A 27,239-nucleotide genomic window follows, 5' to 3' on the forward strand; every position below is an offset into this window, starting at 1 on the left:
TGCCCGTGAGCTACAATGGACCAAGTCCCGTTTTATTGAGTTCTGTGCTGAGGCACAGGTAGCCCATATCCCCAAAACTGAAGCAACTTTTCCTCCCGCTTATAGAGGTACGCACCTCTTCTCCTCCCTGGAGGCTTCCACTCTTGGCCTGCAAGAGCCAAATTTGACGCTCACACTCCTAATACAGAATGAAATAAACTACAGAGCAAATAATTAGATACACAGATGAGAGCCTGGGAACAGAATTACACTACATATACTCATCTCACAAATCCTCATGACAAGCTTCTAAGGAGCTTGACTTGTTTCCTTGCCTGTGGGGCCATAAATACTTCACTGTTGCCCTTCAGTAAATTCTACTTTCAACTAATCACTCCACTTCAGAACAAAATAGCTTTGAAAACTCAGTTTATCTGCCACAAAAAGGCAGCTTTATGCAGTCTTTTATCATCTATGATAGTATCAGATGGCTTAAGCCACTATTTGCTAGAAATATGAATTAGCAGGAAAAAAAAAAATCACTTAATATCACGTTTGAAAGGTTATTAACAGAAATCACTAACAGGAAAGAAGCAAAGAAAAAAAAAAAAAAAAACCCAAACAGGAACCCTTCAGCCTGGGTCGTCCACAATTAAGAATGCAGTTCAAGGACACCAATTAATGTTGTTCCAGGTGAGTACATCATACTTGTGGCTTCCCATAAATTCTCAGTTAGCGGGAGTGTCACAGGCTGTGGAGTCTCAGTTTCCTCTGCTCTTGGGACTAACCTGGAGACATCAGGAGTATCCTTGGTATGCCTTGGTATCGCAAAGAGAAATAGATCTTTGACACTTTCCTTGGTTTGCAATCCCAACTTGTGCCATCCTGTGTCATCTCCCTTGGGCTCATCTGAGGAAAATGAAGCCTGGTATTCTGGCCACGCAGACACAAGTTTTGTGGATACAAGCTGGAATTACGGCAGACAAATTCAGAGAACCACAAACACCTACTAGTAGTTTTTATACAATTGTTTTCTTACAAGCGACAGACGAGTCTCAAAAATCCAGGGAAGCACAGACTGCAAATCAGAAGAGTTTGTAACTTTATCACTTTTGATCTACGACACAGAACACTGGGTACAAGTGAAATAAATTCCTGTAATTTTTCATCCTTTCTTGGAATGATCAACAACTAATTCCAAGCTCTTCCCCATTTATCCTCTGTGGTCTGTATTTCCCTTCAGCACAGCATTTATTGAAATATCTTTGATCACTTTCATGAGCAATGTTTAGAAAAGCTGAGAAGAAACTCGTCCACCTTGCAAAGAAAAAACCCCTCTTGCTCTCATTCTGCTTATACAGAACTTCCTTAAATAAAGGAATAAAGTTAAGAGCTTTTAAATAAAAATACTGAAATGGGAAGTTAATTCACATGAGGTCTTGCTTAAAAAAAGAGAGAGGAGGGGGAGCTGCACAGGGTGGGAGCCAGCTTCCATCTCAAATGAAGGGTTACTCTTAGACAGAATAGCTACCCAGGCATTATACAGTGACTTCCCCCCCCCCCCCCCCCAAGCCATAAAACATTACAAAACACAGTAGAAAATTATTTACACCTGTCATGTCTCTCATCATTCAGGGATCTGGCACTGCCACCAGTGTTTGAAACTACCCAGTACTCAGCCTTCTAAAATCCCTTCTCAGATGCTTCTAACTAAATGCCTGTGAAGTGTGCATCTTATGAGCATCCTGAAGGGAATTAATTGTTTTGCATTCTCCACAGGGTTTGGAAGCTAATAATGCTTCAAAATCTCCACTAAATGTGGAGGTAAAAAATACATACTCAGTAATTAAATGTGTCAATGGCCCTATGGGATACACAGTATGTGATCATACAGTTAAAGAGTGCTTTGCTGATGCACAACAGAAGCATGTTAAAGTTGTATCAGCCAGGTTAATTTATTTCCTAGCTTTCGACCTCCGTGCAAGTTTAAAGCTTTTTTTTTTCAGTATAAATTTTTTTTTAATTTTTGAGGTACAGCTGTATAGAGCCAGGTAGGTAGAAAGCTTTAACAGTTAACTTCTGTTATTTTGGGAGACTGTTTTCTGTATTAGTTGTATTCATAGGTAGAGAAAACCAACTCAAGGAACAAATTAAGATATTTATTTATGTATTGTTACAAATTTGTGGGTTTTCCATTAAACATATTTAACAGGACAACCTATTTGCACTCAGGCCTTTCAGCATTTTAATAAGCTAAAATATACACTTTTGGTGCCATATAAATTATGGTCAAAAATAATTCTCAAAGACAAACTGAGGGGACAAGAACTTTAAGCAAAATAACTCAAGTTGAAATAGTCAATTCCCTTCAACAGTGGTTTCTATTTAATGAGATTATACTCTTTACACTAGCAAACTATATACAAATAATACCACACCACCACTATAAATGCAAAAATGTAAAAAATATACACAAACACACACACAAATTGCTGTGTTTCTGTCTAGGCTACCTTACTGTTAAGAAATCCAGTACAAATGCATGATTTGTATTTATGTACTTAATTTGTAGTATCTATTTTTTTAATTGTAAACAAGGTTCAGCATGTAGAGCAACTTAAAACAGTTGTCAGAAGCTTAAATCATGAGGCCTGGAGACTGTGAGAACTATGCACACTAGGGATCCAAACTGACATAAATACCCACACCTTTTCTGACTGCTTATATTGGTGTGACATTCAGGATATTTAAAAGATTTAGAAGTATTTAACTACTCTAAACAAATTCTTAGAGTTCACTGTTTTACCAAATGCATACATTTCAATATTTAAAGTAAAATCAGTATCACATTTGCAGGTATATGGATCGCGTTCAGCAGGAGTGTCTTGTTCATAGCTGTTTAACAGCTTTTTTGGTTTATTAAGAAACCTTTCTTGGCAACTCAGTTAAGCAACTGTAAATGAAAGCAAGCAATGGATGTTCACAGTCAACCACTTCATGAGAAAATAGAACCAAATGCATCCCTTAAGCACATATGAACTCACTGGTGACTGACCTAACACTTATCAGTATGCAAGTATGCATAGGATACACTGCATTGCTGAAAAGCTCAGTATTTAGGAACTGTGAACTGATATTGCAAAGAAAATGGAAGCTGCCTTTGCATGGATGTGATGATTTGTTGCTCTCGGTCACTGCTAAGATTCTTAGGAAGCATGGGTTTTGTTTAGTTTTTTTCAAAAGATGGTTGTCTTTTTTCAGGTACTTCCCAGGCACTCATCATCACATTACCTGAAGTGCCAGGATGTTTAAGAAAACCCAGGATGTCAGTTCTGTCTGTCAGGACAGCATCGGACTAAGTAGCAGTAGTAGTGTTAGTTCAACATTAGAGAATTTGAACATTAACATGCACTGTGCCAGTTTACACCCACTACAAATATGAAAAGTGCTAGTATCTATAGCCAACTGATTTCAGTGGAAAATTCAAGTACAACAATATTTTTTGAGATCTCCTCATGCTAACAGAGAATACAGTAATGTATCCACAGGCTTCCATTTCCAGGAAATATGTCCAGAGTCAAATCTCATTTGCGTATTTTTAAGTGCCTCAAAACTCTTACAGCATTGAGCAGTCATACAGTATATCCCTTCTCATACATGATACATACTTTTTGATTTAAAACACAAGCCATTCCTTACACGTCACATTTGGAAACAAGGACCTAATGTAAAGACTAGTTTGACGAATTCTGTGTTTTGGGGGGCTTTGGGGGTGGTTTGTTTTTTTTTTTTTTTTTAACATTTCAAACACTGCAAGATCATGTTACAACTGAAAAACAATGCAGAATATACATCCAAAAATTAAGAAACTGCTTGTAAAAATAAAATGTTGGAAAAAATTTAAGTCCATTTCACTGAAAAGGCTCAATAAAGTGCAAGCAGTAAATGCAAGGGTTTACACAGTGAAAAGTGAAGTTTAATAAATTTGTACACTCTGTATTGCTGACAATGAGAGACACTCTATAAAAATGTTTTACCTTGACAGCATGCCCTCATATAAAAATATATTCTAATTGCATTGCAGTACAATCAGTTCATGACAGAACTGAGAATGAAATGAACACCGAAATGCGACGGCTCTTTTTCAGCCATCTAAGAAAGGAAGAAAATACGTAGATTTATACTGTTACAGTATAGTCCAATTAACTGGACCAGCCGAAATTACATAGTATGGTAACTGCCAATGAAAATGACGCATTGCTACTTACTTGCATTGACTCATCACCACTTCTTCAGAAGGCATTCAGGAGGTGCCAAATTGCAAACATGGAACTCAGTCCTGTGCAAAATGCTTAAGCTTTGAAGCTCTCACTAAAGCAGAGCTCTCTAATTACTGGACAGAAGTATGAACTGCAGCAAGTATTTGTACATCAGAAAATATTTCATGTCATTAAATCTGCAGGTATTCATCCTGTCAAAAGCATCTCCCTGTGCTTACGGCAAGTCATTTAACTGAAATAACCAGGTCTTCAAAGCATACCGCAACTTAGATGATTCCAGTGAATGAAAACAAAACTTTGTACTATCACCTGTCACCCAATGCAAGAATTTGTTTGTAACCGGAGTTTTGTTTTATGAAAAATAATAAAGCAGACTGCAGAAGTCTTCCCAGCAGAGGGGATGTTTTCAAATCATTTACCCTCCAGCCAGATTCTTTGGTGTTCAGGAATAGCTAGTATAATATCAAGAAGAACAAGCAGTAACTATTTTCCTTCATACACTCCTATTTGTCCTGTAAGGCCCATCAGCGAAGTTTTTGCTAGTGGCGGGTATTAAATAAAAGAAAGGGAAACTACTTCCTCATGACCCTTAACCCTGCGGATGACTAGCCAGAGTGTAAGTTGCTGAAATTCAAAATCAGTATTTTTCTATTCAGAATAGCCTTTCCTTTTTATCCTCCAGTTTTTGCTAATACATGGAAAAAAATCTATTCCTGCACAGCTAGTGCTGAGCCTTTTAACTGCCCAGAAAGGGCACAATGTCAGTTGCTTAATAAAGCTCTGTGGAGACCCTGGTCACCTATTAAACTGTAAATAACGTCAGTACCAACTTCGATTTTTGAAGTTTTGTTGTGGGTTGGGTTTTGGGTTTTTTTTTTTTTTAAATCCTCTCACCCATCCCCAGTTCAAATTAAATGGCCCCCATTGTCAAATAACTGACAACGCACAATTTAAATCAGAAATATCTTGAGAGCAGCAAATTTGCAACAACATGAACTTTAAATAAAAGTAGATTATTAAAATGAAGTCTGTATAGAATTTTAACTATGAAATTATGAAATAATTTGGTTTTACTTTACTTAGGATTTCTCATTCTTACAAAGAATTGTTGGCCACAATAATATTTAACTGATGTTTTCCTGAAGAATAGTTATTTTTAGCATTGTAATTAGTGTAACAGAAGACAAAAGTGGTTTTACATATAATGAGTAGTTTAAACAAATTTAAGACACTTTTCTGTAGGATCATCATCAAATGATGCTCTTTTCAATAATTTGTGTTTCTAAACCACATAAAGGATAATGCACATTACATTTTATTCACACTATAAAAAAAGCACAATATACAGGCCATATCCTTTAAAGTGCAACACAACAGAACATTTCTGCAACATTCAGGTTCTTCAAAGACCCACAAAAGTAGGTATTTAACATTTAGGAACAAATCCTGTTCATAGGTGTATCAACACTGAATCTAAATTCTGAATGGTTATCGAGCTTGCCCTTGCTATAAGTGCCACGCTACAAGCGATGCTTATGACCACTAAGATACTACCTTATCTGCTTCCATATTATATATCTTCATGTCTCATGTCCAAAATGAAAGCTTTTATCCTTTAGTCTGTGAGGAGCATCTGCAGAGCCCTTTGTTGAAGACAGTTCTTTGACTATGCTCAGAAAACACACTTAGTTTCACCATACAGGCTACTGCTTCAGATGTTAAATCTACCAAGAAAAATATGGTAAACGGAATAGAGCAAGCATGTCTCTGAGTTGGCAGCGCATGCTTTGCTATGTTTGGCACTATCTACCAAATGTATTGGTAACACACAGCATAAGCAAGTACCAATTTTGCTTTTCACTTCATAAATATTTTTGGTTGGATGTTTTGCTAATAATAGTTGAAACCTCATTTGTTCCTGAGATGAGCATGACAAAACAAAGAGCTCCATCTAAAGCTGCCAACGGGACAATCTTCTGCATTTCCAGCCTTGCTACCTACCTGCTGGGCCAGATTTATAATCTCAATCCTCCCCTAGGCGCCACTTCTGAGACTCTTCTTGACGCACATCTGGCCTGATCTGGTTTCTCATTCCACCTAGAACATTTGAGGTTGCCTCTGTTGCAACAATGAAAGGTTTCACCACAGTTGGTGGAATTTGGCGGAGGACTCCTCCTACTGCTCCAGTTACTCCTCTGTTTTCATGCTCACGAGCAGCAGTCTCATAGATGGTTTGGGCTGTGTCCGTAATCCCCTTCAAGAAATTAACCGAAATTAGTTACACTGAAAAAGAAAAAGCAACCTCTCCTAATTTTAAGGGAAACTTAAACTGCTCAGCATTTATTTTCTTTGTGATTTGTATTATAACTGTAGTACAACTATACTGATACAAGTACGATTTAGTTCTTCTAGTGAGGCTTAAAATAACACTACTATGAACACACAGATTAAAATATTTCATGTAACTTCTGGTGGCACTTCTTTGTGCATAAGGGAAGAAGCTGTGGGCTACTGTGAGTTATTTAAAAGTGACAGAATTCCCTGAAAACTCCCCAGCTGAGACTGAACTTCCTAGACACAGTATCAGGTGCGACTAACTAAAATTACAATACAAAAAGTACAACAAAAACAGGTCAGCATTCTAATTTTTAATACACTGTCATGGTAAAGAGTGCTTTCACTTGTTTTAAAGCCAGCATTACGCTTAAACTCTGACAACCTCAGAATTAACAGGGGAAAGCGGTGGGGGGCGGGAAGGGAAGGACAGATGACATGGGGTGGGAAATCAGGATTACATGTCTCAGAGTAACTGTAAACCCTCACAGCTGTAGAACACTGAAGTACTACTCACGCTTATCTGCATAACATCTTAGTTTATTTCTGCTTCTCTGATTTTTCCACGCAAGGTTTCTGTTGGCTTAAGATTACTGATGAAGACAGTCTTGTTTAAAACTTAAATTCTCTTCTTCACTTGGTCAGCTAAAACTAACATCTGATATTTTATTTGCTGTCTTAGGAAATAATTCTGAAGTTTGGTTAAGGACAATTACTTTTGCACTCACCTCTTTTACTACACTGTATGCTTTGGCTACACCTTCCCGTAGGTCTACTGGCTGGTGAGCTAAACGATGGCGAGGGAATCGTTTGATCTTTTTTGCTTCAATAAAAGTAGGCCCTGGTGATACCATGTCATATGCAGTTTCTGCAGCTGCCTGAAGATCAGGACCAAATGCAAAATATGTAAGAAGTCTTATAGCATCCGATCACAAATTTAAACTACTAACAGGGTGGCATAATTGAAATAAAAACCAATTAATTCCACAAATAATATTAATTTACATCACATTAATGTTTTGTACAAGAACTTTTGGAATGTTTGCAGCTGTAACTATGCATTAAGTTCCATACTGAAACAATGAATGCTGCAGGTTTTGGTAGGGTTTTTCCCCCCCCAACTGCCATTTCTTCAAAGCCATCCACTAATCTGCACAAAATGCTCAAGATAGAAACTGAAACATTTGATCAACAGTACATTTTTCTTACCAACACACAAGCATGCACATAATTCCACTCATGTGGATAACACCATTCTTTTCTTTTTTAAACTATATATGTTCAAACCTGGGCACATCTACAATTTTTGCAAAATTACGTGGTAGAAGTGTATTTTCATTACGTATTTTATATTAAGGAACATAAATTTATTAATACTTTAAATCCAAGATTACTTTAGGGTTAAATCCAGAAAGCTTTATAGACTTCTTGTATATCAACACAATTAGTATTGGTTTTGCAGCATTTTTTTGTTGTTCGTTGATTGGGGGGGGGATGTTTGTTTTGGGTTGTTTTTTTTTAATAAGCACAGATAAGCTGATATTTTAAAACGTTAAGAATCTATTATTGGAAAATACACGTATGCGAAGAAATTGTCTTTCTCGGTATCAGTGATTTTTTTAGTGCAGCTGAGTATTTTAGCATTAAACTGTACACTGTAATACATTAAAGACATTAAGAAACATGTAACAGCTTGGGTGTTCAGCAATATTTTAGCACCATTTTCTAAGCACTGCATTTGATGCCACCTAACAGACTGCTGCAAGCTTTGCCCAGTCTCTGCTTTCCTGTTTATACAGATGCCTTTTTCTTTTTTTTTTTTTAAAGACATGGTCCCAACCTTAAATATATAGCATTAAGATATTAGCTTAACAAAAGAGCACTTACTAGCAACACTTCTCATTTTACATCTAACTCCAGAAGCAAGACACTATACCTGTATAGTCTGAACCATTCTGTTTGTTAGCTCCAATGCTGCCATTGCAGTCGAAGTACCAAAAGAAGCTGCTCCTCTTTGAAAGCCTCTTACAATACGGCCATCCTTTCGGTACTGCTCTATTGGTAACCACACCAAGTCTTTCAGACCTTGGACTGAAAATGAAGACAGAACACCATGGTTAGGAAGTTCTCTTAGATAAGCAGAATGCCTTGAGAGGAAGTGAAAACAAGTATCAACATTGTTTGTGTGGTTTTTTGGGTTTTTTTGTTGAGTTTTGTTTGTTTGTTTGTTTAAAACAACTGCCATGTGTGTCTGAACAGAAAGAAGAATTAACTTACCTAACTGCACTAGTGAATGCATAGGCCCTACTCCTCCCAAAATTCCTGGTAGCTGGTTTTTCTTTATATCATTAAGCCATTCACTGATGGCATAGGAGAACAATTTATCCACACCTAATAAACTGAAGTAAATAAAATTATTAATATTTTTTTAAAAACATACAATTCCCAATAAGATAAATGCATTATTCATTGACGTTAACAAAGATGTCATTTAAACAAAAGGAAAGCTCTTTTCAAGTGTCATCTTTTGTTGCTGTTGGCTAAGCCAAGCATTTCATGTGTATGTGCTTCAAAAAACAGAAGTTCAAGACTGCATAATCACATCCAGTTCAATAGGAAGTAAACATACAACTAAAATTAAACAAGTTTAGCACTGAGACTATTACATATATTAAATACTGTCCTGAAAATAGATGTTCTTCTTGAACGCTATATATTTGACAAAAACTAGAATTATTTGTAGTCAAAAAGTGTATCTTATCAGAGAATTTGCTTTTTCTTGCTACGTTCAGTTATGCACCATAAACTTGTTCAATTTGCAATACCAATGTTGTTCTACAATTCAATAAACTTACCCATGTCTGTAACAAAGTCTCTTCAGCTTTAATTCTGAGCAGTTTAACTGAGCAAGCCCAATAAGAATCCCAGCTAGTGTCCCCTGTAAGGAAAATCATTTGTGAGTTTACTCATCTTGTACAATCTATAGGTGAGAAATAATTTCATCATCTCAACTCTTATTGCAGGTGTTTCTGTCTAAACTGATTCTCTCCCAGTCTCTCAAATGCTACTTGTTACAGTGCTATGAATTATGTTACATGAAAACTTGCAAAAGATGGAATCTGCCTTAATCAGCTACCCTAAGAAGAACATCTGGATACAAGAGGGCTTCTTCAGAAATATTAAGATATTAAAAGTTATGTACACATAGGTCTGGCATTTATATGTTCCAGGCATTCTAAAACTGCTATTTCATGTTTTGATTTTTCTGGCAGCAGTGCAAATTCAAGAAGTTGCTGCTTTTACTTGTCCACATTTTCTTACTGATTTGCTATGACAGAGTACAAATCTGGTTGTGCAAACGGGAGTTTCTGAGGTCTGCTCTGTAAACTCAGTATGATAACCAACACATTTTACAAAGAACTATGAGCATTTTTTTAATCTGTATTAGATCTGCCATTGCCACTGAAGCCCATACATTACTAGACTGCAAGGGAAGGAAACAAAGTGGGAAAAAACCCAACTTTATTCTGGCATTAATGAGGAAGAAAATAAAATGCACAATTCTGGCATCAGATAGTGGTATCATCCTTTGAGGGGCACCACAGCTGTGTAGAAAGATTTCCAGCCAATGAGTTCATAAATGTGACTTTCAAGTCTCACTCTGAGTTAATCATACCTGGAGGATCCACCCCCTAGTTTTTGAATTAAGAGTGAAACAAGGTTAAGCTTTATCAAAATGAAGAAAAGAAGGAAAGCGGGGGGGGAAGTGTTCTACATTTCTCAAGATCCCATCAATACTGAGTAGGAAGCATAAAAATACCCCAACTCATGGGGGAAAAAAAACCCAAAACAACATCAATTTTTTGTTCTACAGCATTAGTATTATACACAAACCTGATCCATTGATACATGTTTCCCATGGTAATCAAGCCGTATTGGAACTTCTGATGTAAACCGAAATTCTCTGGGATATACAAAGGAAATTTTACAGTGAGAAACATGAAAAGGAAATAAAACTATCCTTCCAAAAAGAAACCCATGGTTTCCCATCCTCCTGGAATAGGATGCCATACCCTTTTCTGTAACCCATAAATCCTCTAGCTACCGTGTTAGTTCTTCAGAATAAGTGTACAAAATACAATGGCAAAATCAGCTTTTCTTGGTTTATTAACATCTAGTCAAGGTTAGCATTTATAATAAATTTAGCTGTCCTGCAAAAGTGCTACTAGTCCTGCAGGTGAGTATCTTCCCTCAATTTTCACAGCATGAATTTCAGTTAACAAAAAAAAAGTATGGCTAATGATGGTTCTGTGGGCAAAATTTAGCCCTGCAGCTGGAACTGATTAAAAAATTCTGTTGATGATGTATGTGATGAAATAGAACTACAGTCATTCTCTCATAATTTGGCTCTGCACTGCTTACCAAAGTACACATCTGGTGTTAGAGGCACTTATGATCTGAATACACAAGAAAAAACTTCTGCTTAACAAGCTGAAATTTTTATAATCACTTCCCAGTCAGGACTGCATTAGAGTTTCTCTTGTGATATGTTAATCTTGTACCTCTCCCATGATATCCTTTTCCTTTATATGCTCTCATCTCTGGTTATATTAGATCTAATTTATATTGTTAGACATAGAAGTACAAAGACTGCTCTTTTTATTTATTTGTAAAACATTTCATTACTGGTTCTATACATGGCAGAGGTTTAATTAATTTTATTTTCTTGTGCACAGTAGTGTGCAAGAGTTAATAAAAAATTAGTTACCTTCCAGTGACAGAAACAAATACATCCGATTTCCACAATCAGTCAATAACAAACAAAAAAATGCACCTTGTCATAAGGTCTGAATAGTTTATCATCACACTTTCTTAAGACATTCAGCAGAACAGCTGTGTGTCACTGGAAATTTTGTAACTAAAGTTTACCTGAAAAATACTGGCTGATCACTGTATGATGTCACTTCTTGTGAAAAATGATGATCATCTCCATTAACTGCATCCATAGAATCAATGCTACCATTTTCATTTGCTTGCTTGTGTGATGAGAAAGAAATGACCGGACTTGGATCCTTAAGGCTGCTGACATGTCTGGGCAAACTACACGTAACTTCAGCACCAGGAGACTTTTTAACTAAGATAAGAAGTTATACACAGTAAACTGACTCATATTTTTCACAGTGATTACAAAAAGATGGTGTTTATACAATTACTGTGTCCTTAGTAAGATCTAATACTTATTAGTAGGAAATACTAGCAGGACAATATTTATATTCTCTTATTAAGATAATGCCTTAGTTATCAACAGAAATTATTATAAGAAGCCTAAGTTGAGGTTTGTGCATCAGCATAAATAATCCAGCTAGTTTTAATGGCAGTACTGCAGAGTACTTCATTACCTATGCATTTCAGTATGACTTCTCAACAGAAACAGGTAAAATATAGCTACTAAGAAACTCACAAATATAGTTAACAGAGGAAATATGCTTTTCAATATATACTCCTTTTTGCATCAGATGGTATGGTTGATTAGAAGTACTGCTTTAACTGCATACATACATACATTGTACTGCTTATTTATAATCTTGAACTCTGGGATTACAGAACTCCTTTCTCTAGGGGTTACACAACTTCATGCTATTGGACAGACAACTCTGGCATAAGAGAGTATATTAAATAATGTATTTGTTTTATCTAATAACAACTCCTAATATCACATACACAGTCCTCCATTTTTTCCAAAGTTCTTATTAAATATGCTCCATTTTATACAATGGAGATCCCAGGTGTTGAAGACCTCTGTTGGTATTTATAAAATACAAAACTAAAATATCCAAATGCCCCATGTTCTAACAAGTTGGTTACTAATGTTGAGGTTTGGTCACGAACATAAGTTCTGTTACACACACAACATTCACATGTGAATTTATAGACATGTATACACCTTAAAGGAGAAAGAAGAGGCACTTTCATATTAGATTTTTGAAAAGTATACCTTCAGGATCCGGAGTAACTAAAAGCTCTACTTCTGTAGAGAGGCTAGTAAAAAAATCCTTCAGGAAAAACAAGGCATCCTAATGTAAAAAATAAAATACAATCAAGTTAAAAAAATACCCAATTCTCTAAAAAATATTATCTACTATTCCAGCTCTTTATTTCTACATGGATATGAGTCAAAACACATTTCTTCTTTTTGATCCTTTAACAAGTGTAGAAGCCACATAGAAATCTAGGACAGAAACCAGAACGACCCTCTTGGTCATTGCCCCCTGCTACATATAGTATGATTTCATAACATATCTAGCTCTGTCTTAAAACTCCAGGGTTGTTTATCATCTACTCTCATTTTGGAGACTGTTCCAGAACCCAAGTATTTTAATGGCTATAAACTTTTCTCTGATTTCCAACAAAAGGGAATTCAAGTATAGTTTATATTCATCCCTAATACTGCCAATGTCAGACAAACTATTCCAGATCAGATCTCACCACTACTTCATTAAAAGTCATTAATACCTCTGCTGTTAATGTCTTGTCAATCAGATGCATCATGCGGGTGCCTTGTTCATCCTATAATTAATGACATCTGGACTTTGTTTTCCTTTTTTTGTTTCCAACTGATAAGCAGACAGCTTAAGTAGTAATAACAAGAATTTGTAACATGACTGCATGCAGCCCTGTGCTTCCAAGGAAGCTGTGGTTAATTCTGCAGAAGTTGTAAAGGTGAATTTTGTTTATGGGATAAAAGACTTAGAAAAGTAAGCAAGAGGGAACATATTTCCTCACTAGATTGCAGTATTTCCCTGCTATTTTTCTATATGAAATTATTACAAACTATACAGAGTTCAATTTTTCTAACAGTAAAATGAAAACCTGGTCTCTAATGTATGTTAAGGGAAACAGAAGGTAGGTATGGAACTCCTAAACTCTTGAAAAACCCCCACATCTCTCTGCAGATGAAAAATTATGCAAGAAATGCTGCAATAAAGGGTAATAACTGCACTTAAATTTGAGTGCACAAACATATGTAGCTTCCTCACTGGTGTAGAAAAAAAACCCCAACTGTTTATTGAGTATATGAAAAATACTTTGCACAAAGACTTCCTAAAGAAAGTAAAACAGTTTCTCCCATTTCTGTTCTTCATGCCACTGCAGTCATAGTGAGACCAAAGCCTTCAGAACATATCAGCAGCCCTCAAGTGTTGAGTGTCCTTGACTAAAACATTGCAAACAGCTTCCGGGTTAATGATTAACTTTTTTTCAATTAAAAACACCAAAGCCACTTCATGAACAAACAAAGCAAGATCATTCAAGAATAGGCACATGCTTTTTAAAAGCCATGATTTAAAAACGTTAGAGATCATCAGAATTCTCAGGAGGTAAACTGGTATTATTGAGAAAACAGCCAGGTCTATAGATATTCTTAGTTTTTAAATTAAAAAAAAAAAAGGCTAGTAACTGTAATAGCTGAAGCAGAGGGCAAGTTCTAACATGGATATAAACAGAGCAGCAGAGATCCAAAGATATGTGTGATTGATCATGAATAAAAAAAAGCATCAAACCAAGAAAACCACCCCATAAAACGTGTATGATGGTTACAAGTATCTGGTAAAAAACCCAGTATCGTTAAATAAATAAACATGTATTTTATTGTTTTGCATTGGCACAACCAACCTGGTCAATATTGAGGCGAAGTGGCATTAGTGAAACACGTAAACAACATTCCTGCGGGGATCTGCCAGACTCTGGGCGGACATGTAATGCTTTAACTGTTAACTGAGAAAAAGCAACAAGATAAATAAAAGTAGTAACATTCATAATTATTAAATGTCAGAACACTACCTAGGAAAAACATTTTCTGCAAAACCTCTGTACTAATCTGATTCCACTTACCAATTATAAAGCTAGCGTTGAATAAGTAACTTACTATGGATGTTATAAAAAAGAAAATTAAAATAAGAAATGCCCAACAAAACCAAATTCATAAATCCTTTATAGAATGATTAAGACTACAGTATATGATAAAACTACAACTCTGCATGTGTACTGAAAAGTCTAATTATACTCATACAAGCAGATGTTTCTTCAAAACCAAAATCTGAAAGCTACCAAAGTAGTCCTGCACATCTAGTGACAGAATCTCAAAAATATTAATACCTCACACACTACTATTCAAACTTACTTTTTAATTAGTTTTAATATCCACAAGGAGTCAAGCAAATAACTACCAAAGTTATATTATTTCAATGTTCCATGACCTCATGTTCCTTCTTCTGCAAGATTAAGAAATGTATACAGTCTCCACAATGACAGTCCAATCACTGTAATTATAATTTATTAACATATTCTGTAACTGTACCATGTTTGAATGTGCTTTTCTGGGCATCTCCTTACTGCAGTAGAGATAGAGAAATTTATTCATCTGTGATGTAGCTAAGCGATCTCTAATCTCCAGGTCTTGAACAATAAAAACCTGCCGTGACACTGGCTGCTCCAACAGACAGGATTCACATTCTGCACCACCTGGAGGGTATACCTCATGCTGGAATTTCACCTTTTAGAAAGGAAAGAAAACAAGCACAATCAGCTTCAGTGAAAAACAACCTTTAACAATAGAATTTTACTTAAAAAAACCCAACCAAACAAAAAACCCCACGCCACACATAAAAACTTGAAAAACTGTCTACTATTTTAAATTTACAGGAATAATATTAGGATTTCTGAAAACCATTCAGATTTTTGTGTGTCTAGCAGTAGAAATCTTCCAATTCCTACTTGTGTACATGTTCATATTTTAGGATGCAAATTCGAGACAAAACAAAGAGACAATGGAAGAAAAAGAACAAATTTTGCATTTCATTTTAATATTGGCTCTGCTTTTTCCTCTCAATCCTGACATCTTTCTTACATCATGCTGAAGCCTGTACCAGGCAACCTTGCAGTTCTTGAATCCTGCATCTTCTATGCTTAGGAAGGTAAGGTTTCTTCCCTACCAACAGACTTCTCAAGTAGCTTCTTCTGGTCTCAGTTTCCTTTTTCTTTACTCACTTTAGTCCATATAAATTCTAATCCATTACCTTTCTTAAATTCTAAAGAATTCTCAATTCTCTTCTTTTCCTCATCTTTTGCTGTAGTTCTCAATTTCAGTCAAAGACCTGTGGCTACCTACAAATCATTCCTTTTCTCAGTAAGGCCCACAGCATCCTTGCCTGCAATGTAATGAAGCAGAATACACATAGCAAGCAGAACAGTGGCCTCTGCTGGCCACATACTGAGACGTTAAGAAACACTGTGTGTAAGTGCCCTGTACTCAAGATACATGTGATAATGAACAATTTAATTGCTGAAGAGAAAAACAGATGTTTATCATAAACACTCCTCAGAAACTTTATGTTTTCTCCTTAACTTCTTGTTTAAACATTATTATTATTTATTAAGCCTTGTACCGAGTTAGGGGTACAAGCAGGGAAAAAAAAAAAAGACACTATGCCTCAGTACTAACACCAACTCATTAAATACCTGCAAATTAAGAGAGATTGCTATACTTCTACATATGAAGTTTTCCAGGTGGAATATAAACGTTTCACTTTTTTCCTCTTTTTTTATTGCAATGTTATGTTTTTTCTAGAAAATAAAGTAAGTATCAAACATATCTGGCAAGTTCAAAGTGCTAATGGGATGAATTTTAAGCTCTAGAAATGCATGTAGACTATAAAAGGCATTTAGTTTTATGTAGTACCTTTCATGTTTACAGAAATACTTGAGAAAACCTTATTTTAAAAAGGCGGTGTTATTGATGCGTTTAACGTGAAATTTGGTTAACTCCTTGCCAATATTCTTCACAGCGCCAGAATCAAGCACCTAGTTTCTATGTTAGAGCTAAGCACAGACTTAGAAACAACAGTAGCGTACTTATGCCTAAAGAGTGCTAAATACGTTAGGGGAAATACAGGAACGATACTGTGATATAACTGGGTGTTATTTAATATCCAGTTATCATCAACCGATACACTGAGTGTCTCAGCAGATCTACATCCTGGTTATTCTGCTACCACATTTAATTTCATAATACCTGTATCAATTCAGAGTAGAACTGAAGACAGAAAAATAGAACAGCAGTTGTAAAACATGGTTATAATAAACAAAAACTTGAAGAATATTATAATAAATATCCTTCATCTTTAGAAACATGCTTATTCAGCAAGTAAACAATCCTGTGCTAGAAGAACAAATAAATTTTCTGTTAAAGAAATTCTAAATTCATCACCTTCAAAGCAATTGCTTAGATGTAGATACTAATGGAAGAAATCCTACTGAATTCTAACAGAAAGCTGTTATCAAATGAATATAACATGTAAAGATATTCACACAGAGTCATGGCTGAAGCTGTTTCTATCATTCACCTTGCTTAACTGTATTTCCATTAGGAAGTCTGGGTTTCTTCCTCTTCCCCCACATGCTGTACTCCGTCCATGCCTTGTCGGTGTATGAGAAGGAGAACTATGGGGACTTCTGGGGAAATAAAAAAGAAAAATACACTTTCGCAGATTAAACATAGAGCTATCTCACTGCTAATCTAACACTAAAAGCGTATATGTTTCACTGAATATAACTTATTAGTATTTTAATGGTTACAAGAGAAAAATACTAGAAAATAAAAAAAAAAAAAAAACAAAATAGTGGAAGTTGTGTTACTGTTAACCAAATACTTTCTTTTTATTGTTCAAGTAATGCATACTTAAGCAGAATTCTAGGTGTATGATTCCCACCAAATTAACATTTATAAAACATTTCCTTAATTTTGGCTATGTTAATATTAATTACTCTTTAGCTTAGATGACATCCTGAAAAGCAGACTCCAGCTACCATAGCAAGCGTCTCTTATGCTCCTTAAGCCCCAATCTCTTCAGGAAAATTTAACCTCTAACATAACCCTTAAAAGCAAACCCATCCCTCCGTCCCAAAAAAACCACCAAAACCAAACCCAAGTTGTCCAGGTTAAGACACAGGAAAAACACACTCTGATGTATGGAGCTCAGCTGAGTAAGAAGATTCTAGGTAATCTTTAAGATCCCTTCCAACCCAAACCATTCTATTCCTTGTGAGGAGGGAGTGAAGATACATCAAACACTTACATGAAACTTTTAGCTGGAGATGTTGGTGGTGCAGTCCCAAAATCCCTTCCACCATAAAGGTGCCAAATAAGAGAGATTTCCTTTACAACATAGCGTACCAGAGGAACGGGAAAATGAAGGGGAGCTTTGCTTGTATCTGTTTTTTTTATAGGTTGGCTGAAATGATTTTCCTTTATGATAATTGCATCATCAACCATTATTTTTATTACTGGCTCTTCCTCCTTTTCCTAATTAAAAAAAAAGTATATAGTATTGAGAAGGTGACATCTGCTTGCTTTATTGAGATGTCTAATTCTTTCCTATGAAAAGAAAAGAAAATATTCTATATTGTCTTCTAAAGCTTATACAACACAGGCTTGGTTTAGGAATGATTCTTATAAAGTAACTTAAAGGCAAAAGCACATAAAAATAAACTAGAAGCTGAGAAATAGGGTTTTTTTAAAAAAAAAAAAAAAAAGTCCTCATCCAAACTGTAAACAAAACAAAACAAGAGTTGAAAACAAACGAAAAACCATGGAAGAGCCCAGGCTACCTTATTAGCACTTTTAGAAACAAACAAGCTCAAAGATAACTGGGCAAATACATCTTCTGATCAGGGATGCAGAATTACTTCTGTCTATAAAGAGTACAACCAGATATACTACGAAAAACATGAACACAAGCTGTTTTCGAAGAGTTTGAGTATAGTTTCCTAAATCTTCTAATACAGTGGACAATGGTGTAAAGTGACACACAAGCTTTTCTCTGAGGTTTGGCAAGGATCTTAGGCCCATAAAAGCATTGAAAGCTTAGACTATGAGAGAAATGAATAAAAGATCAGAAGATGTGCAAAGCTGCTGTTTTGATAAATACTGTACTTTGCTTAAAACGTTTTTTCCCTAACTATGCCATTATTGTAAGTCAAAATGGCAATGATAAGACATGACTAAAACATAGTAATACTGCCAATAGTTTAATGTAATATTCAAATCAGAGAACAATTACATACTGCTGAGATACAGAAAAATATATATATTTGAAAATACTTGCATTCATTCCTAACAGTAACAATGCATGAAGTCCTTTCAAACAGAAAGATTATTTTTCTGCTACTCTGCCCACTGATAAAAATATCACCAAGCAATCACAAAAACCTATGAAGTCTAATTTGTCCAGGTCTTACACAGGCTTTTCTCTCATTCAGTTTATATATATATGGGTTTTTTAGTAATTCAAAGCTTCTTACAGCAACAGCAACTTTGGGTGCAAAAAGAATGCAGAAGTCATCACTTTCTGCAGGAACATCTCCCATGGCCTCATTTATCAGGTGATGAGTGAATGCAGCATAAGTGGGACTTGGATCTTGTGAGACATTTCCACTTTCGTCTGGAAACAGGAAAAGATCCGAGCAAGATGGCTCCTGAGTTTGAGATCTGTCATCCAAAACTCCTGGGAGTTGAAAGAGGGTGGAGAAAAAACATGTTTCAGTGGAACAATCTTAACAAAATATGAAAATATGAACAAAATACCATAACAGTTAAGTAAAATTTGTTACTTCAATTACACCAAGGGAATTTGCTTATTATAACCTTAATTAATTCCTATTATAAATAAAATACAATTTTCAAAAATTAATCTACTGTACAATTGAAAGTGATTACAATATAATCATAACTAGTTACTAGTAGAGATGACCTGCAAAATATAGAAAAAACTATTTGCAAAAATCTCCACAGACACAAAAAAAAATATTTTTGTTTCCAAGTTTCTCATTCTCGTAGTAAGACCACAGCATTAATAACTTTCAGTACTACACTGACTGCTCACCTTCCACCATCAGAAAGGGGACCAAACATCACGGAAATAGTGAAATTCTCTATTTGCAGTACAAAATCCTTAGCCAATTTAAACATGGATTTACTCTAGCCATGATGCAGAAGCCATAATCCTGTGATAAAATCAATTATCTTGTTCTATCTGCTAAGTGAAACATTTCCTCATAGCTTAAAGTTCTTTCTGTGACTCAGAACTGTATCATCCTCCTGGACTGCCTTCATACACAGAACAGAGGTCTTTGATTCCTTCACACTGCAGTATGCCATATAAACTTACACCCTTACTAACTTACACACTCTTAGAGAATTTGGGGTCTTGACAGGGTCCCACAAAGTCAGATTTCTTCCTTGCCGTTTTCAGTATCTCAGTAATGTGTATTTGACAAGAATTTTAAATTACTTTTGCATTACTGTTATCGAAGGCAAGAAGCTGTTTGATAGTTTAAAGACTTCAGACATCAAATGTACACTCCCAATCTTGTTGCAGCATCTCTACATACACAAAACTTTCAATCCCACTTTCCTTCCAGAAAGGAAGTAAGTATTTTATGTGTACTTATGCCTCCAGAGGATTCTTACCATTAGACTCCGGCTTCATGGCAGAAGCAGTCTGTTGAGTCTCAATTTCCTCCATTGCATCACTCATCAAATCCCGTAAAATCTGTTGCTCTGACTCAGGGAGAACTGGTCCGTGGGAAGATGGTTGGCTAAAGGTCTCTACCTGTAGGAGAGGAGCTATACATGGTTACATCTTAAAGACAACTGCAGTATCATAGAATCATAGAATGCTTTGGGTTGGAAGGGACCTTGAGAGATCATCGAGCCCAACCCCCCTGCAGTAAGCAGGGACTGAACCTGTGAACTTGGCGTTATTAGCACCATGCTCTAACCAACTGAGCTAATCATGCTGAGTAAGATTTTGCTAAAATGGCTTGATACACAGCTCAAGCTGCAAGAAGTAACACACTAACTTTATAAATAATCAAGTGAGCTGAAACTCTGAGCTAGATGATTCATAAAGTAGGTTAGAACATTATGGTTCAGGGTATTTAGATCAGAGTACTTGGACAGCTTGTGTATGTCCTGGAATTTCCTTCTTTAGGTAAGAATAAAGTACAGCAGATAAACAGCAGAAAATATTTTAAAATATTAAGTAGTGACCAAAACAGAAAAAAAGGCACTATTTTACTCTCAAATATATTTTAGTTTAGACGGAATCTGTTAATTTCTTTGGAGGAAATCCCATAGTCTTTGGAAATAGAATGGGGCTATTACAATCAAAACATATTACCAGGAAGTGTAAAGTTAAGTTGGTATTATTTTGCCACTTTATACCTTCATTTTTGGCTTGCTGACTCCACGTTTAATCTCTGTCTTAGCAGGTGGATGTAAATCACCATAACTTGCAATATATTGTATAAGATTCATTAGTGCAGCACATGAATCGGAGCAGGTACGAATATGGATTACATCACTGGAACAGTGCAGCTCAAAACGTGGTTTAGTCTAGATAACAACAATAAAAATGTAAGAATACATTTCAAATCAACCTAAGGTTCCATAAAAATAGCATCTATACACAGCTGTTTTTAAATTACTTAACTAGTAAAAAAAGAACTTAAAAAAAGTACACGTAAACTGAAAAACCTTCCTTGATTCTAAGTATAACAAAGTAATTTTCAAATCACAATCTGTCATGGATATTTTACATTTTATTTTGTGATTAAATACTTACTCTTTCCTCATCAGAATCAGATTTTACTGCTGTAATGGTTAGTTCCAGCAGACCCATATCCATAACACGAACATAATCTGAAAGACAATGAGTAGTTAAAAAAAAATAAAAAAAGACTTAATAATAAACATCATCCTTACTATGTATTTTTGGTTATTAAACCATTAGAAATAGCATGAGCATAAAAAGGGATTTTTTTTGTCAAAACCTTTTCTATCTCGGCATTTCCTCCATTTGTGAGGATTACTCTCAGAGTTCATGTTTCAGCTACTCAAATCAAGAACTCAAATCTCTTCAATCCAATATATCACTCCCACTGCCACCATCTGTGTGCAGTGTAATCTTTTAAGATACTTGTCCTCATCCCATCTGTGTGAGTTCGAGAACTAGAGGCACACAGAAGTCGGGTGACTAAGCATCCTAGCAGTTTTTCAGTTGAAGTGAGAGGTCATTTTCACATTGTACTAATCTTTCAGTACCATGAATAACTTATTTCCCCTCTTTCTTGTTTAAAGAAAATAGGCATATCTTTACTCTGTCCTTCACTAGAGATCTCTTACCTAAACTAAATACACAAATGTGTGGGCACAGGGTTTTATTATTTCTCCAATTCATTTGTTAAATATTGATTCAAGTTCCTCAGTCCTTAAAGGTTGTTACTATACAAATGAGAGCAAACCAGCTGGTTATCATTCTTTTCAGAACCTAGAACTCTTGGCCATATAACATCTTTCAAGTTCAACTATTTAGAACATATATCTCATAAAATGAGATCTCTTTTTCTGTGAAGATTTCTTGCTGTGCCAACTCCAGATTTTTAAAAATCCACTTTTTTCAAATACCCATTATGGAACTGTAACAAGAAAATGAAGGACTTGCAAGTTGCTGTTCTCTGACATACCTCTGCATCCACAAATCCAAACTACAGCACTCAGATTTTCACCAACACTACATTATTCATTCGTATTCAACTTGCTGTTTCTTATCTCCTCAGACCTCTCCTTCAACAACCTTTATACATGCTGAATATGCCTGTAATTTTCTTTCTTTAGGCTCTGCAATTTATTAGTCACATCTAAAACACCCTTACCTCTATGGAGGTTCACTGTAACAGTGTTGCACTTGTCAGACAGATGCAAAGCAGCTTCATCTAAAATTATCCTAAAGGATAAAAAAAAAAAGATGAAACAAACATGCTAAAGAAATGCTGTGCAATTCACCAAACAAAAGAAATTAGTATAGAAAAAAATATTTAAAAATACAAATACATCTAGCATATCTTAAATCCAAACTCTTCATTTTAACCTTGCATAATTTCCAAATCCATTGGTAATTAACCACCGCATGATATTTTCACCATTGCTAATTATATTTTATTTGAATTTCAATTTATATATTTGATCCTTCCTAGAATGAATAGTAGTATTTTGGGCATACAAAATTAACACTTCTTATTTTCTTTTTTGCCTCTTTTTCTTTTTAATAAAGTATCAGACACATTTGTTTCTAAAGTCATTTATAAGGTTTTATTGATAAAAACAAGCAACTTGGCAGATGTTTCACATCAGAACAGGCATAACAGAATAAATATTCAACTAAACCTGCAAGAAAAATTATTAAAAAGTTCGACAAGTTCAGTAATCACTACATTTCTTTAATTAATATACTGTCTCCAAATAACACATCTTTAAGAATTCTTAAGGTGCTAGTAATTAACAAAATAGACACAATTTCATTTCAGGACATTTTCAACCATATTAAAAATTGCAGAATGCAGTTGTTAAAGAAAGCAATCCAACTTAAAAGTATTTAACCTAATAAAACAGAAGGATTACACATGAGCAAAGTATATTTCAAAAGATGCAAACCAGTGTGATCATTTACACAACACGAATGCTTCCTAGGTCAAAAAAGCAGAGAGGCATTACAAGTTTTACAGGAGCTTCCATGTTTCACAATCACTTAAATTATACCTGAGAGTAGAAGAGGATTTATCTACTGCAACACTGCTGGAAATGCTGAAAGTTTCAACAGTAAGTAGAGATCTGACTGGCAAAAACAAGGGCCTAACAACAAATAGGAAAACAAAAAAATTAATACTCTGTACCTATTTAGAAGTGCAATCAAAGTTTTATAGGTTACCTAACTAGATCTTCCCAGGCCTAGGCAAATGCTTGTCTTACTTTGAGTTGCTTACAGTTTAAGGGATTTCTGTTAAAAGTACTTTTTCCAAACAAGCCTAAATAAATATTCTTTACAATATGCAAACTTGAACATTGCTAAAGAATAAATATATAGCTGCAGTGCCACCAAGTGACATACACTTGCATTTTATTTACCTGTAATCAAGAGCGCAACTCCACAGATGTACATGAAAAGTTGTAATTGTAGCTGGAGGATTATATCCCAGAACAGGTTCATCAGAAATATTCAAAAAATATAAAATCTAAAAATCACAAACATATCATTACAATACTTCAATAGCTATTAAATTAATAAACAGTTATGCACTAGAAAAGATAAAAATCTGTAACAGGTATGACAATAAAATGTTTGATTAGTAGAAGGAAAAGGGAGTGAACAATCTCAGCTATTTAAAGGTGCTTACACAGTATCTGAATATAGAAAGGCACAGAATGTAAACAGGGCAAAAAATCCAATATCCAAACTGCAACCTTGTCCTGGTTTCAGCTGGGATAGAGTTAATTTTCTTCCTAGTAACAGGCATAGGGCTGTGTTTTGGATTTAGTAGGAGAAGAATGCTGATAACACACTGATGTTTTAGTTGTTGCTAAGTACTGCTTATGCTAGTCAAGGACTTTTCAGCTTCCCATGCTCTGCCAGGGGCACAAGAAACTGGGAGGGGGCACAGCCAGAATAGTTGATCCAAACTGACCAAAGGGCTATTCCATACCATATAACATCATGCTCAGTATAGAAACTGGGGGGGGTGGCCGGGGAGCAGCGATCGCTGCTCGGGAACTGTCTGGGTATCGGTCGGCGGGTGGTGAGCAATTGCATTGTGCATCACTTGCTTTGTATATTACTACTGTTATTATCATTATTATATTGTTATTATTATCATTACTGTTTTGCTTTATTTCAATTATTAAACTGTTCTTATCTCAACCCAGGAGTGTTCCTCACTCTTACTCCTCCGATTGTCTCCCCCATCCCACCGGAGCAGGGGGAGTGAGCGAGCGGCTGCGTGGTGCTTAGTTGCTGGTTGGGGCTAAACCACGACAAACCTCAAAGGTATGGAAAAAGACCAATCCACAGACACTTAAGTGGCTACTTGTACAATGCCTCACAATCCGTTCTTAAAGCATTTCCCAAATACAGGCTCATTCATCTTTCTTTGCAGCTTTTATTATAGTGTTAGCATTTTCTTTGTTGTCCTTATCTGAAAAGCCAACTTTTCTTGTAAGGCCGTACATTGTTAAAGTTATCTTGAAGTTATCTTTCATTTTCTTGGGAGGGGGACATGAAACCTGCTCAGAATCAGAAATACGTGCATGTGCATCATATATACTGCTTTTTCATGTTATTACATCATGAAATAAACTCCTATCCTCCTTTTTAAGATCTGTCTCATTCTGTCTCAAATCCGTTACGCTATAAAAGTTCTTAAATTAATCCAAGCCTGGGGCAGACCGACACTGCTAGCCTTTTAATTATTTCCTCTACCTATCTCTTCAGCCAATTTTTTATTTCCCCTCTCCCCATCCAAAAGATTTCCAAGTACATTACAGGCAATGTTAATTGAGCAAAAATTCACAGACCAAATAAGCAACACAGTGTAAAACAGGCTACATGAACACACAGGAATACCACGCTGAGAAGAAAGTAATGACACAGTAGAGTCCAAAGCACTCAGTTCAGCTCCATGCAGTTATACAATAAGAATGCATGTAAAAATAAGCATACTATACATACTGAAGGATAAGCAGGATAAGCTTGAATGTCAGCATCTACTACCTGTAATCCAGTATGGTGTAAGTACATGCAAGTAACATGCAACCATACTGCTACTGTGCTAATGGCATGTCCTATCTCATGCATGTTTCCACACAGCTTCCAGATCAAGGGTCTCTAGCCCTGTCTGCTATGCTGTACCTCTGCATCCACACGTATCAGTACAACCCCTCTAATTCAGAAGTTTGCATTACAAGAGTTTACATAAACTGCTGCTTACTGCTTCCCCAAAGTCTTATTCTCCATTACTGCTATTCAAACTATGTAAAACAGGAAACAGACAAGGGAGAAACCAGGACCTGAGGAATGAAGTGAGCAGAAGGGAAAAATACAGAAATGCTTTGAGTGCTGCAAGTAGCAGGTTTGTTTGTTTTGAGGGTGTTTTTTTTACGTCAAGGATTATCTAAGTACTTGGATAGCATTGGACTATTGAGATTTTAAATCTGAACTTTTAATAATAAAAAACAAACAAAACCAAAACCACTCCCTGACATGTCGTGGGCAGAGATTTAGGATGATGACAAGAACGGTAGCAAATGAATACACAAGTAAGAATTTAAGAACAAGACTACAGTCTGTCAATGATCTCAAAGAGAGACAAGAAAGTAAAGAATAACACTTTCAAGAGCAGAGTTAAGACATAAGACACAGCCTAACACAGATTTTCCATCCAGGTTTAGTTTGATACTTAAAGCAGTTGTTAAAGCAATGAGACTGAAATTGACAACGTAGTTGAGAAAACTGTAGCAACCTGACCTGTTCATGCCAGCTTAAACCTGAAGGCAGTACTCTATGCTGAAGGGTGGCTCCTCTTAGTCCAACAGCAACTAGAAATTCCTGCACAGGAAAGTTGCATGAGTTAGTTTACACAAAATACATGTAACTATTTGACATCTAGATTATGAAACAGTCATCTTTCTGCCCCCAAAGTCTAGTCCAAGTGTCTAGAAACGAAGAAAGGACTGGGCCAGGATTAAACACTCAAAAAAACCTTGCTCCCTAATACAGAAACCCTGGGTAATACAGTCTAATACTTTCTGCCATAGGATAGTTTAGAGATGACAATTTTGTGGTGGTGGTGGCGGTAGGAAGGCAGGCTACCTGGTCATTCATCCTGGGATTCACCAGGAATTACCAGGAGTACCAACCCAATGTAGGTCTTTCTTGTGCTGTTCAAATCTGAGTCAATTGAGCCCCCATGACATTGTGCTGGTCTGCAGATTCCTTCTGCTCTAGGTAACTTCTGCTCTTGGTAGATAACTCTACCAAACTGTTTGTCACCACTATGCCAGCTAAGAGGTCGTCTCCTAGCCATGCTAATGAATGCTACTGTCAAAGCCAAACGTACCACTCGTTTACCAGTGCCATTCCAAATAGGTAAGCAAAGGCTGCCTATTAGATGACACTGCTAGTAAGCTGAGCAGGAAGTTTTTAACTCTTTGTATTTGTTCTTGCCTGGTTTGGCACCAGATTAAAACTCAACCAAAGAAAAACAAGAAAAAAGATCAACTAGCTAAGAAATGCATTCAGTAAAGAAACATAGTGTGATCAGCAAGTGAAGCATTGGAAGAATTAGTAAATTATGCCGATACTTAAATTTTACAATCCACCCAAAAGATTCCAACAGAAAATTATAGTTTGAGGATGAATGGCTCAGAATTATATGGTTTCTTAATCTATAACCCTTGTAACCCCACATCTAGATGCTTCCATATAAACTCAGATAACCCAAATAATTTATAAAAGCACAAATTTGAAAACGCAAACCTTTGTATTGCTCTCTATTTTATCTGATTGAATTTTGACTGCAACGGTCAGCATACTTGGACAATCCACTCCTACACCATCTGAAGTAGTCCTACTAAGACCATCGTCTTCAGAAAAACAAATAGTAGGTTCTAACCAATGGGGACGTATTGTGCTGGGCAGTCGTACTTCAGAGGAAGGGATGACCCCATCTACCATACCTGCAAAGAGATTTTAGAATGAG

At 35.9% G+C, this 27,239-nt stretch overlaps 1 protein-coding gene across 3 annotated transcripts in view; it reads right to left on the reverse strand.

Moving 5' to 3' along the window:
* Positions 1 to 5,126: 5,126 nt before the first annotated feature.
* The window catches only part of ATG2B (autophagy related 2B), a 48,074-nt gene continuing 25,961 nt past the window's right edge, over positions 5,127 to 27,239 (reverse strand). For 2 of the 3 annotated variants that reach the window (XM_075713257.1, XM_075713258.1), the window contains exons 22-42: positions 27,017 to 27,216; positions 26,006 to 26,086; positions 23,614 to 23,720; positions 23,248 to 23,340; positions 22,365 to 22,435; positions 21,275 to 21,351; positions 20,875 to 21,045; positions 20,119 to 20,260; positions 18,951 to 19,153; positions 17,726 to 17,952; positions 16,994 to 17,102; positions 14,950 to 15,144; positions 14,265 to 14,366; positions 12,589 to 12,667; positions 11,523 to 11,727; positions 10,488 to 10,557; positions 9,449 to 9,531; positions 8,871 to 8,992; positions 8,530 to 8,684; positions 7,322 to 7,471; positions 5,127 to 6,513 (exon numbers count right to left, since the gene is read on the reverse strand). In XM_075713257.1, the coding sequence (XP_075569372.1) occupies positions 6,283 to 6,513; positions 7,322 to 7,471; positions 8,530 to 8,684; positions 8,871 to 8,992; positions 9,449 to 9,531; positions 10,488 to 10,557; positions 11,523 to 11,727; positions 12,589 to 12,667; positions 14,265 to 14,366; positions 14,950 to 15,144; positions 16,994 to 17,102; positions 17,726 to 17,952; positions 18,951 to 19,153; positions 20,119 to 20,260; positions 20,875 to 21,045; positions 21,275 to 21,351; positions 22,365 to 22,435; positions 23,248 to 23,340; positions 23,614 to 23,720; positions 26,006 to 26,086; positions 27,017 to 27,216 (2,873 nt within the window). In that variant the 3' untranslated portion in view covers positions 5,127 to 6,282. Of the gene's footprint in view, positions 6,514 to 7,321; positions 7,472 to 8,529; positions 8,685 to 8,870; positions 8,993 to 9,448; positions 9,532 to 10,487; positions 10,558 to 11,522; positions 11,728 to 12,588; positions 12,668 to 14,264; positions 14,367 to 14,949; positions 15,145 to 16,993; positions 17,103 to 17,725; positions 17,953 to 18,950; positions 19,154 to 20,118; positions 20,261 to 20,874; positions 21,046 to 21,274; positions 21,352 to 22,364; positions 22,436 to 23,247; positions 23,341 to 23,613; positions 23,721 to 26,005; positions 26,087 to 27,016; positions 27,217 to 27,239 lie in introns of those variants that run through there. The other variant, XM_075713259.1, reaches the window with a different exon arrangement.

This window comes from Pelecanus crispus, chromosome 6 (genome assembly GCF_030463565.1).
Source record: "Pelecanus crispus isolate bPelCri1 chromosome 6, bPelCri1.pri, whole genome shotgun sequence".
NCBI classification, from domain to species: Eukaryota; Metazoa; Chordata; class Aves; order Pelecaniformes; family Pelecanidae; genus Pelecanus; species Pelecanus crispus.